Source organism: Adiantum capillus-veneris, chromosome 10 (genome assembly GCF_014529385.1).
Source record: "Adiantum capillus-veneris isolate H3 chromosome 10, ASM1452938v2, whole genome shotgun sequence".
NCBI classification, from domain to species: domain Eukaryota; kingdom Viridiplantae; phylum Streptophyta; class Polypodiopsida; order Polypodiales; family Pteridaceae; genus Adiantum; species Adiantum capillus-veneris.
The window spans coordinates 56,519,072-56,531,424 of NC_140940.1; the positions used below are offsets into that span (position 1 = coordinate 56,519,072).

General features: G+C 42.5%; 2 protein-coding genes across 3 annotated transcripts; both read right to left on the reverse strand.

The window, feature by feature from the left end:
* Nucleotides 1-922: 922 nt before the first annotated feature.
* Nucleotides 923-5,081, reverse strand: LOC147448893 (uncharacterized). 2 transcript variants are annotated; one of them, XM_086521328.1, is made up of 4 exons: nucleotides 4,179-5,081; nucleotides 3,631-3,816; nucleotides 2,496-2,654; nucleotides 923-2,355 (listed from the first exon to the last, which is right to left on the reverse strand). In XM_086521328.1, the coding sequence occupies exons 2-4, from the start codon at nucleotides 3,640-3,642 to the stop codon at nucleotides 1,225-1,227; spliced, it is 1,302 nt and encodes a 433-aa protein (XP_086377454.1). In that variant the 5' UTR covers nucleotides 3,643-3,816; nucleotides 4,179-5,081; the 3' UTR covers nucleotides 923-1,224. The 2 variants fall into 2 exon arrangements, with proteins under 2 accessions (XP_086377454.1, XP_086377453.1); XM_086521327.1 differs by lacking the exons at nucleotides 3,631-3,816; nucleotides 4,179-5,081 and adding an exon at nucleotides 3,019-3,576.
* Nucleotides 5,082-5,861: 780 nt separating this feature from the next.
* Nucleotides 5,862-6,487, reverse strand: LOC147448894 (RNA-binding protein Y14-like). Its single transcript, XM_086522475.1, has 3 exons — nucleotides 6,340-6,487; nucleotides 6,092-6,267; nucleotides 5,862-5,945 (listed from the first exon to the last, which is right to left on the reverse strand). The coding sequence occupies exons 1-3, from the start codon at nucleotides 6,485-6,487 to the stop codon at nucleotides 5,862-5,864; spliced, it is 408 nt and encodes a 135-aa protein (XP_086378601.1).
* Between the last annotated feature and the right edge of the window lie 5,866 nt (nucleotides 6,488-12,353).

A 12,353-nucleotide genomic window follows, 5' to 3' on the forward strand; every position in this document is an offset into this window, starting at 1 on the left:
TCAGACTATTCTGACCTTATGAAGGTATACTTTTATCAAAAAAGTTTCGTGCCCTTGCCTCGGACTTATTAGTCTCTCCTACCCTTGGTCCATCGTGCATCGGGCGTGCTCCCGTCTTCATTGCTCTATCTTAAGGGCCATTAAGCCATAAAGAGCCACATAAAATTTGTTGCTTGTTTGAAGATTGCACGCAATCGAAGACCACTTGGGCGTGTCGATATTTGTGATCTGTGTTTTTGAAGAGTGACAAGTAAGCTAGAAAAGAAGGGCTTGTCTAGCCTCCCCTTGTTCTCTTTTCTACTCATCAAAAGCGGACCTTCCACATCGCGGCAGGCCAATCGACGTGAGGTGGAAAATCAAAAGGAACCAAGCATCGTCAGCAAGCTCCCATCAGTATCTCAGCATCTAGGACCATTGTATCCGCATTTGTGCAATCTAAACTGAATCTAAAGCAAATACCTCTCTAGCAATATAGAGGGGGACCCTTGGAGGGTAGTGTCGGACCCCATCCGGTGTTAGTCTTCTCTCTCTCTCTCTCTCTCTCATAAAACCCTCACTCACATTCTCTCTCTCTCTCTCTCTCTCTCTCTCTCTCTCTCTCTCTCTCTCTCTCTCTCTCTATTGCACATCTCTCTCATGAAGTAAAAGGAATCTTGAGTTCGCACTGAGCACTCATCTTGAGCATCAACCATCAATCACTTCCGCTGCACGTTACAACTTGTGCATTGAGGAAATACAATCATCTTGTGCATGTCATTGAAAACCTTATCAGTACTTGTGCACATGAGCTGCATTGAAACATATTGATTTCCACAGTTTTTAGAACTTGCACGTGTCTTTGCTTGACGTTTGGAATTGATCTGCTTAAACACTGTTTCTTATACTGTGTTATGTATATGTGTGAAAGCATGTCTGCAGCACATTTGCAACTCTGAAGCTTCTAGTCTTTGCTTATTTACTTTACATGTGAGAAACCACAGAAGCAACAAGAGAGTCACTTTATTTTATTGCCAAAGGCGGCATCCCTTGGTGAAAAATGAGCTTCTGGTTACCGGACCTTGTGTGGTTAGAGACTTGACTTGAGGACATTGGAATCATTCTTATGTAAGGCACATCAGTGGCCTTAAGAGTTGAAGAAGGTAGAAGAGTCTTCTACAATCCATTACAAGTATCCGTCACCCAATATTGAGAATTGTACATTTTCTTGAAGTGAAAGCAGCTCTATCATTTCTCTACTTTGATTTCACTTTGAGAACGCTGACAATCTGGGAACTTTGCCTCCTGATTTTCATTTACACTCATTTTGTCACTTTCGAGCGTTGGAGTGCAGAACTCAAACTCTTTTGCATCATTGCTGTCCATTGTGTCTTGGTCTCTGCTGTCACTGCTCATGTTGAGGTCGTCTTCATCATCAAAGTAGATGGAACAATCGCTGTCATCAAAACTAAAGTTGGTGTAGCAGCTAATCCCATTATTCAGAGGGCCGGCTGAAGAATCTAATTTAAAGCTGCCTTCCTGGCTACTGCACTGAGAATCTGTGTCATCATCTTCATCTTGGCTGTTTCTGAGGTTAGATGTGCCTTTGGAGGAGCCCCAGATGTGGGAGACGCAGCTCAACATACAAATTCCGGAACGGTTGCATTGACCTTGCTGTTGTCTTTGTGACTTGGATTTGAGCATTTCAGTGACTTTTTGGAAGGACTGTATTGACCTTGCTGCAGCTTGCAAGCGAAGAATCTCGACATCTTGGTTTACGGCTTCATTCCCCTGCTTTTCATGGTTATAGCTCCGCTCAAATGCGTGCTCTTGTAGGTCGGTGGCATCTTCTGCACTTAAACTTGAGGAGTGAACTGGGAAGAAGCGTGATGAGAAGCTGTTGTTCAGAACATCAACCAGTGAATGAGAGCTTGCTCTCTTTGAATTAAATAGTGGGTTTATCGCATTGTTCTCGTGGCTAATGTGGCTGTCGTCTTCAAACATTGCATTGATGTATACCTTTGCTTGATTACTGCTCGCTGTTTCCAACTCCCTCTGTGTGTCTAGAAAGTGTCCGAGTGAAGGTGGTGCACCAACGCTGCTATCGTCATCGGGGTAATCGACTGTGCCGCGGCATGTCCTGCATCGGATGAGATTGCTCCAGGATGTGGAGGACTTGTTGGAGCTGGTGGGGCCCGATGGCTCACTACGTCGCCATGCAAATCGAGCGATGAGGCGACGTGGCCCTGCTGTCATGCTTGACCCATCACCCACAGAACCGAGGGAGTGATGGAATGATGGATGTGCGGAAGATGCTTCAGCGAGGCCAATCAATGAGCCCAATGTCATGGTTTTTTCTGGGAAGAAAGATCCTGTGGACTGCATGAGAGCAATCAACTGCTTTGTCAGCATCTTGCTGAAGATGTGATGTACTTCGTGTAGTTAAAGTCTTTGTTGAACATGGCACATACATGGACAGAATTTACCCAGATGTTAAGAATAGTTTTATTGCGTAGTACCTCTGTGTCTAAATCAGACGAGGACAGAGAGGAGAAGCTTGGTGTTGTGTTGAGGACAAAAGACGTCCCAGCATCACCTGCTCCAGCTGCTGAAAATGCCTCGACCAGCCGCATTCGCAGTGTCACTGGTGGCAGCCCCAATGGCCATCCTTCGTCCCCCTTCATTCATGCGCAAGCAACAAAATCAAAGTCAATCTTTCATTACTTTTAGTTCAAGTAGCTGCATGGAGTCCCCTGCCATTACATCTCTCACTCTCATTGGATAGATCTTTTAGGTCTCTTGGGATTGTTCCTACTACGCTGAAACTTCTTTTCTTTTTCATTCTAACCTCTTGAGTCATGAGCCTTGGCTCTCTTTCTCGAATAATGTTTGCTTTACACCTTACAGACATGAAAGTTGAATGTTTCAGGTTGTTACTGAGCATATCTTTTCATGCAAATCAGGGCATGGAAGTGGTTTGGGCTTGCTGTGTGTATGTGCTTAGGTGAGCCGTGGCAGTGCATAGTCTAAGGTAGCACTCACATAATGTAATGTGTCCCTCCCGACATCCAAGTGGGGCGATGATAAATTTCGAGCGCTTAAAAAGCTCAACATTTTTGAAATCAACGGCGACTGCTAGTGCCAGGTATGGCACTAGCGCTCGAAATTTAACCTCAAGTATCCAAGTGTGGCTTCCTGGCAAGTTGCATGAACTGACTCTCCATTCCAACAGTGTAACTGCACAAACCTATCAATTTATAACATTGGTGTGTGGAGGGAGATGTATTTTTGCAGAAAACGATATCAGCAAAATGGACGGCTACTAAGAATGAGTTGAGGGTTTGATCATGAACAATGAAAGTGAATGTAGCTTGTTGCAATCAATCAGAAACCCCAACAAATGCTTTCTTTGGCTTGTGCTTCAGTTTGGAATGAAGAATGGCAGGCAAATTTGTTGCGAAATCTCTATGTGATAATTGAAGCCCTTCAAGGGCCTCCTATTTCAAACAACTCAGGTAACATCTGGTTGTATTTTTGGTTGCTGTTGTTGACATACAAAAAGAATGAGATTGAGGGGTGAAACAACAGATCATTGTATTGGACGAGGGGATCAAAATTTGAGAGAGAGAGAGAGAGAGAGAGAGAGAGCGGTACCTGTGAGCTCATCAGGGAGGTAAAATAAGGCTGATCTTCTTGAGTGATACTAGCACTTCTTCAAAAGGCCACCTTCCAAAGCAGTTCAATCATTCAGCTAGAAAGAGGTGATTTGAAGAAGACCCATTTTCTATAGCCTGCGTAGCATGTCATCAATGGCCTCAATTACCCTTCACTTCCCTGCAGCTTCATTAATGCCCATCATATCAATAATTAGCCTCTTTGCATGCAATCGATAGCTCCCCAAAATTGAAGGGATGCGTGCGTGCGTGCGTGTGTGTGTGAGAGAGAGAGAGAGAGAGAGAGAGAGAGAGAGAGAACTTCAGAAAAGTAATATGTTTTCTCTGCCTTTCCTCCGTGCGCCTTGAACCGCCGGGTGATCAAAAGTCTGCTCTCTCTCTCTCTCTCTCTCTCTCTCTCACACACACACACACACACACACACACACACACACGCGCGCGCGCGCGCGCGAGCCTGAGTCCGAGCCACATTGACCGTTTTTGTTTCTGTATGAGAGAGAGAGAGAGAGAGAGAGAGAGAGGCCTTACATGAGCAGACGATCCTGCACGGGAGAGAGAGAGATAGAGATGCTCTTTCATTTCATGGGTACATCATCGGTTATGATCGATCGTGCAAGGCATTATTGCATGTATGTAAGTACACTCAGTCTTCTATTCTATATAACTTCAATACACACTGGAAATGTTTTGCCGAGCTTAGTTTCCTTGTCAAGTTCAACATCCTTTTCGTCTAGGCATTTCTAAAATGGTATCATTTTTGCCACCCTCACACAGGAACTAGTTCTGCTTGGTGGGCCTTTGTCGTACATAATTTGATAGATTTTGGAGTGCAACTAGTTACTTGGTTAGTTGGTTGTGATTGGTGTCGACCTCGGTTGCGGTGACACGAGAAAATGAGTAGAACCAATTAATAGGCACCAATATTAGCTCAACTTTGAGACTTAATGAGCATTGGGAAGAAGCAAGTTATGTCCCATACTGCCCCATATGTGACAAAGGGCTCCTAAAGAGGGTAATTGAATCAAGAGGATAATTGAATCAAGCAAAAGGGTTGCAACTTAACCTAATGTGGTAGTTGTTTGCAAATTGCACCATTCAACCTAGTAATATAGACCATTTAGTCTCTAAATTGTGGAACCATCTTTGAGACACCCATCTTATTCTCAATCAAGTGTAGTCAATTTTTCTTTATTTTGATATATATGTTGAATTACCAAACTGTGGGAAAAAAAATTGCATGTCTATTTGATATATAAATACGATGATCGAAAATGAGCATGCATTGGTGAGAAAAACATATGGCTAAACTAAACTTAGGGAAGCTTTGACAAACTCAAAAATACAAAAAAGCATAAACAGACTATAAAAATTGAACTACACTACTGACTTGATAATTGTATATGAATGTCATCCATTTGTGCAAGCCGAAGGACAATGTTTGAGTCAAGCTACAAAAAAACAATGTGAATAGTTAAACATGTCGTCTTGCAATGAAACGTCACAAACTGAAACTGCAAAGTATACAGTGCATGTCATGCAGAGGTGCCATACAAAAGTATGGTGGAGAGTTGGCACTGTGATCTCTCCAAAAATTATAAGGAACGGAAGCCGTGCCCTACCCCGTAGCGTTTATCTGTTGCGCCAAGCAAACGCATACTCATGGGGTGCTGGATACAAATAACGAACCTTGTAGTGTAGTCAAGCTAGAGTTGCGCTTGTGTAATTGAAACATCCAATGTTGTGAATATATCTCCTCCCTGCAAGACACAAAATACGCATTGAGACAAATATAGGAGATGGGGCATATTGATTAAGCTTAATAAAGAGAAGCATATCTAGTTTTATATTTTATGTCGAAGATTCTCTACATAAAGAGTTATGGGTGCTTTTTGATAGATTTTTTCTTGTTAAAATTGCACTATCTCTCTCTTCTCGGCCGTTAACTTTCTCCTGCCTTATGCTGTAACCAGTTTCCTATTTGCAGTGTGCCCTCTCCTTGTAGATCAAGCAGGGATTCTCCTGAATTAAATGCAACTCGTCGGCCATGCAGTAGCATGCTATCATACATAGGGTCTGTCCTCAAGAACTCTAGGTACGTTCAAGAAACAAGAAACCCTCCTGTGGCTCACCAAATAACCATTCAAATAAATACCTAGGGGTTCCCATCCATTGCAACATACAAACTTGCATGTTTCTCAGAGCACCGTCCGTTTAATAGCGTCGTTTAAATGGGCTTCGTGAGAGCGATGTCCTCGAGGAGACCTTTTTCTTACATTGCGATGTCAAAGAGGTCCACTGCTAAAAGCCCAATCCACGAAAATAGTCTATGTTAGAAGCTTTTCCCCACTCATCTGATCGATTACACCTTGTGCTACTTGCTACTTCTCATACTCTATCAAGGCATAACCCTTCACATATCCTGTTCGACGATCTAAATTAACATGCAAGTTCTTTATCTCCCCAAATTCACTAAAAAATTCATGCAAATCATCCTCCTGGTCCTCATCATGTAAACCCGTGACCAAAATTATCCATCCCTCAATAGATTTCTGACGCTCAGGGCCACCATCGAAATAAAGAGATTCAAACTCCTTGCCAAAGAACCTGTTGGAGCGTTCTGCATTGGCTTTGTCACCAAAGCCTCAACCCTTGGTCTTCTTGAAGGCGTCGAACACAGCCTGCAAAGTACCAGCAGGGCCAGAGGTGATCGTGGACTTGAGTTTTGGGGCCACCGGGGCCGACACTGCCTCTCCTTCCTCCATCGTTGTGTCCTCATCCAGGAGATCGTCTTCCACATCTAGCACAAAATCCATAGCGTCCATATCATACGCTCCCATTCCACGTAGCTAGGGTTGTCAATTCTCTCTCTCTCTCTCTCTCACACACACACACACACACACACACACACACACACACACACAGAATGGCCAGAAACTTACCTGAAGAATATTGAACTGTTGGCTTTGTAAAGCTTCATCTTCGAACTGCTGCGCATCTACAAACCTGCGAAGTGTTGCCTTTGTGAAGCTCCAAATTGGTGCCGTTGCGAACGTGCTTTGTTTGCTTGTCAACTAGGGTCGCTTTTCACGGCCTTTTTTTAAATTAAATTTAATTTATATTTGAAGCTCTAAAGCTCTACCATGTGGTGGCTTCTGCAACCAGATATAGTGTTGAGGCTTTGAGACCCTTCAATGGCTGTTGGCATTGCAAATGACTGTTGACCCAGTTTGTTCCTTGAACAACTGCTTACAACTACCTTCTCATGTTGCAATATTGAACTCACCCAAATGATGGTTCTATGCTCTTTCCAATGAGGCACACTGGATTTTTTGTTCTTGAAGGACATCAAATTATAATGCATAGTAAGATGCACCTCCTCTAGCTACCTCTTTGTTTGCTTTTGTGAGATTTTCTTTTCTTGCTGACATAAGTCACGGAGTTGAAGTAGCCATCATTACTCACATTCTTAGCATAATCATTGTTAGCCAAAAGTTGGTAAAGCTAATCATCATGGCTCTTGGCATTATCAATATCCGATGTAGTGTCATGAAAAGCAGGGCAATTGGAGACGTGTGTATCCATATGGTACTAGACATCGTGGTTCTTGCATTGAGATTTAGGCATCTAATCCTTGTCGTCATACCCGTTCTTGTACATAGCAGCAATATCATCATTGAATTGGTCGTCATCATAATCATCAACATCATCATGACTAACGTTGGGAGATTTTCATCGTTACGAAGTGGTTGTTATATATAATCTGACTGAGAGATAAGCTTTGGGGTGTATCGATTATCTTCATTATATTACATGAAAGTGTTGTGCAAGTCCAAGCCGAGGATTTTGGAGAGAATGCTGACTGTTGGCATCAAAGAGGATCAGTAAGGTCTCGATGCTTGACTTTTAGAGGTATGTAGTGAAGAGTATAGGGCTCCACTTCAATACTCAACGCGACTCTCTCTCAGGGCACATGTCTATTCTAGTGCTACTGAAACAGAAGATATTAGATTTCAATCGATGATCAATTGGCATAATCTGGAATCGAGTCAACAATAAATAGATACGGCCTTGAATCTCTCTCTCTCTCTCTCTCTCTCTCTCTCTCTCTCTCTCTCTCTCTCTCTCTCTCTCATGGCACAGGTCTGTTCTAGTGCTACTGAAACAGAAGATGTCAGATTTCAATCGATGATCAATTGGCATAATTTGGAATCGAGTCAACAATAAATAGATACGGCCATGAATCTCTCTCTCTCTCTCTCTCTCTCTCTCTCTCTCTCTCTCTCTCTCTCTCTCTCTCTCTCTCTCTCTCCCCCCCCCCATTGGGGCTAACGTTTTTTTATCAGGGGCTAACGTTCTTTATCGTGTGTTCGATTGGGGCTAATCGCCTGTGTTGAAAAGCAGTAGCACGTCAATGTTGAAAAGCAGCCCAGAACTTCTTGGCATCGGATTACCAAAGGCTGTCGTGCGTCGTTTCTTGCCTTCTGCTTGCTTTGCTTGTGTTGTTGCTTGTCCTCGATAAGGCCATGAATCTCTCTCTCTCTCTCTCTCTCTCAACAAACTTGTGAGAACTGCAAACTGCTGTACTGCTGGGAACCTCGTACCTGCAAAGCTGTGGAACTGATGAACTGCTGCGAATTGCTCCTAGGTGCTGAACCTGCGAACTGCTAGGAACTTTGTACCTGCGAAGCTGAGAACTTGCAAAACTGCTGCGAACAGCTCCTAGCTGCGAACCTGCAAACTGGGAGAAGGTGCTGGCTGCGATAGTGCACGAACTGCTCTACGTGTGCAACGCTTTTATTTAGTTGAAGCTTTTTGATAGCATGAAAAACATGCAGTGAAGTAATGACACGTGGTGTCTTGTGCGTTCAGATCGCTGCAAAAGTACCTTTGGCTCACCAAGTAAAGAGAGATGTGAATACAGTATGTACGTACTCCCCTCTACAATAAACAAGCAAAGTTGGGGGAATCTTCTAAGGTGCTCTCTCTCTCTCTCTCTCTCTCTCTCTCTCTCTCTCTCTTTCCATTTGTAAATCACGGTGCCAGATGTGCTAGCCTTTTTCCAAAAGAAAGCAAGAGGTGGTGGTCTTGCTATTCGTGGGGAATTCATGCCGAGAGTTAGTCGTGGGCTGTTGGCGTTTGAATTGACGACAAGATGGTTAGTTAGGGCTTGTTGGCTTGAAGATGAGATTGTTAGTCAAGGGTGTTGTGTGTTTGGTGGTTTTGGGGGGGGGCGGGGGGCTTTGGACTATCTTCGACGGGGTCTTTAATGAAGACCCCATCATGGGATCCACGATAGTGAAGTGAGTGTGCCTATCTCAAGGAGGTGCACGCGGTGCAAAGTAAACTAGGATTGTGCAAGTAAACTTAGATAAATCCTAGTTGTCCGAGTTTATGAATATATATAATTGTTTCCAAGGTAGTCAGGTACGTAGTATTCGATACAAATTCGGTAAGTGAGGTACGTAGTACAAAATGGATTGAGTTTATGACTCTAATTGAACAATGAAAACACAAAGCTGATCAATGTCTACAGCCAAATAGTGTCAGATGTCTAATGTCATGGTCTCTTAAAACGAAGAGCATTAAAAAAAAGTACATAATGATAATCCAAGATTGAAGTATGAAGTCTTGACTCTAATAAGAAGTGCAAACCGCACAATGCACAAATTTTTTAATATAAAAAGAAACTTGTATTGATCGCTATCCATATGTATAGATCCATATTGTACGTATTATACAGATCCTGCCATACGTTGTACGGATGCAACCTTGATTGTTTCTCCATTGGACCTTTCTTACCATACACCTATCTAATTTTTCCTATTTAATGCTCCTTTTAGTGCTAGGCTTCATTATGGTTGAGTCTGCCCTTGATCTCCGAAACTCAATACGCCGCACTTTGTGCTAACGTATGCTCATGTGTATGTGTGGTGTGTATTGTGTTTGGGAGCATATGTGAGTATGTAGTTCTACATCCACTATTAGGCACTGACGACGTTAGTGGGGATGTCGTGGTATTTAGTCAATACTAAGCATGATAAAGCTGATGGTTATATTGTCTTGTGGTTGACTACCATGGGTCTATACCTTGCACTTCCCTTTAAGAGTGAATATGGGCTTATTCTCGATTCATCTAGGTATATCTTACCATACAACGACTTACCATACATCGAGCGACATTTTTCGAGCGAACCAAAATTCGAGAAGATATTGTACGACATGTGTCCATGTTATCCTATGTGGTGCGGTTTGAGCTGGGCAACTTCTCTACTCAGCATTAGGGATGAAGCAAAGGGGGGCATGCCACTTAGGGACCATTGTCTATAGTTCTCTCTCTCTCTCTCTCTCTCTCTCTCTCTCTCTCTCTCTCTCCATAGCCGCTGCAAAATGAGGCTAGGCAAGGCGTACGTGTGGGTGAGGGTTATTAGTTAGGCAAAAAATGAGGGGGAGAGAATCTGTATATTATGTATAGTATCCAACTTTAATAATCGAGTGACATGTAGTGAGGGTGTTGAGAAGAGGAGAATGAGGGCTTGAATTAAAATTCACCAAAAGGTAACATTCTTTGGGATGGCGTTGATTCATTTCTGAGACTCTTAAAATTGTCAAAAGCCTAATTGTTGAGTGATATTGATTTTTAAAATTCACAAAAGGCTTACGTTCCTTCGGAAGGCATCTATTCACAAAAGGGTAATCTTCTTTTATGACATAAAAGCACGTCTTTGAGACTCTCCTCTCTTTCGTACACTCTCTCCCTATTTGCAAAGCTAGCATAAAAAAAACTATAGCTCCAAAATGAATTAATCAATTAAAATTGTGCCTCATGATTTTTTTTCCTTAAAATGCTAGGATTTTTGTACGTGTCTGGGTGGTGTGTGTGTGTGTGTGTGTGTGTGAGAGAGAGAGAGAGAGAGAGAGAGAGAGAGAGAGAGAGAGTGATCAAAGAAGAACTCTTGTTTGAAGAGAGATATGGAATAACACGTTCAAATACCCATTGTGTACACATGCATTTGCAACATCAGACATGTCATTTTGATTGTGCCATGATCGTGTTTCATCGATGAAGAGAGACATGGAATAATACGATCAAACATCCATTATGTACACATGCATTTGAAGAGAGACATGGAATAACACGTTCAAATATCCATTGTGCACACATGCATTCGCAACATTAGATATGCTGTTTTGATTGTGCCATGATCGTGTTTGATGGATGATGCACATTGTAGTTGTTAATTGTTTGTTGTTTATGCATCTTGGTGCATGTTGCATTGTCTTACACTAGCTAGTCCTCTTCTTCATCAAAGCCCTCTTCTCCATGAGAGAGAGAGAGAGAGAGAGAGAGAGAGAGAGAGAGAGAGAGAGAGAGAGAGAATGAGAAGAGCGATTTGTCTTAGGCCCATGTCACACTAGCTAGTTGCATTGTCTTACACTAGCTAGTTCTCTTCTTCATCAGAGCCCTCTTCTCCATAAGAGAGAGAGAGAGAGAGAGAGAGAGAGAGAGAGAGAGAGTCTTGAATGAGAAGGGCGATTTGTCTTAGTCCCATGTCACACTAGGCAGAGGAGCGCATGCCATGCGGAGGTGATAGCCTGTCATTTGCAGATGAAAAGGAAAAAGTTGGCCTCCACCCCTTGTTAGAGGAACGGCCTTGCACCCTTGGCCAAGTTCTCCAAGTAGCGGACAATCACTAAAAGTGTACGTGTAGAGGCATCGAACCTTGTCAAGCAGTGTCTAAGTCGGAGGTTTAATCACCTGGGCTACTCCCATTTGTTGAGAAGAATGCGCAGCATTCAAGTCCAGTGTGACAACACCGTTAACGCCCATTTGCAAAAGGAGGGTGGGGCAGGCGCCCTAGTGTGATAGGGGCCTTAGAAGCCATTCTAAAATACAAAAGTGAATGGAATTTTCCTTTTTGAAACTCTTCAATGTGTATAAATATTGAAAAGAAAGAAGTGAGACTCTCTCTCTCTCTCTCTCAAAAAACAACATCTCCCTCAAAGGGTGTGCGCCAGCGCAACTCGTTGAGCGAGTTTTTTTTTCCAAAACTCACAAATTGTGAGTCGATAGTATATTAAAGACAAAAGTTTTGCAGGGAGATTTAATAAAAACCACACTTTCTCTCTTTCTCTTTTTGTAGTAAATACAAAAGTGAACACATTCTTCTTCTTCTTGTGTGTGTGTGTGTGTAGTAAATGCAAAATGAATAGACTTTTCTTTTTTAAAACACTCTCTCTCTCTCTTTCTCTTTTTGTAGTAAATACAAAAGTGAACAGACTTCTCTTTTTATTCTCTCTCTCTCTCTCTCTCTCTCTCTCATAAACACAAAAGTGAATATATTTTTCTTTTTTAAAACTCTTCAATTTATTAAAAAAACAAAAAATTTAACTCAAAGGGTATGTGTTGGAAGTGAATACACCTTTTTTCATTAAAAAACACTCCAATGTGTTAAAAAAAATATCCCTCAATTTGCACCAACGTAGACCCTTTGAGGGAGGTTTTTATATATTATACAATGTGTGTGTGTGTGTGTGTGTGTGTGTGTGTGTGAGAGAGAGAGAGAGAGAGAGAGAGAGGAAGTTGGACGGAATGATTGCATCTGTTGGCCAACGGGAACTCGTGATTAGCAATTTCGATTCTCACCCTGTCTCACCAATAGTAGCCCGCCACTAGCAAGGCCTAACCTTGACTTGCGCACACCA

Coding starts and splice junctions, on each gene's coding strand:
- LOC147448893 (XM_086521327.1), bottom strand. CDS start 3,090: ATGTTGAGCTTTTTAAGCGCTCGAAATTTATCATCGCCCCACTTGGAT. Junction 2,655..3,018: donor GGAGGGACACATTACATTAT/GTGAGTGCTACC, acceptor GCATGAATGAAG/GGGGACGAAGGATGGCCATT. Junction 2,356..2,495: donor CGTCTGATTTAGACACAGAG/GTACTACGCAAT, acceptor GCTCTCATGCAG/TCCACAGGATCTTTCTTCCC.
- LOC147448894 (XM_086522475.1), bottom strand. CDS start 6,487: ATGGGAGCGTATGATATGGACGCTATGGATTTTGTGCTAGATGTGGAA. Junction 6,268..6,339: donor GATCACCTCTGGCCCTGCTG/GTACTTTGCAGG, acceptor AAGCCAATGCAG/AACGCTCCAACAGGTTCTTT. Junction 5,946..6,091: donor GGGAGATAAAGAACTTGCAT/GTTAATTTAGAT, acceptor GGCTTTTAGCAG/TGGACCTCTTTGACATCGCA.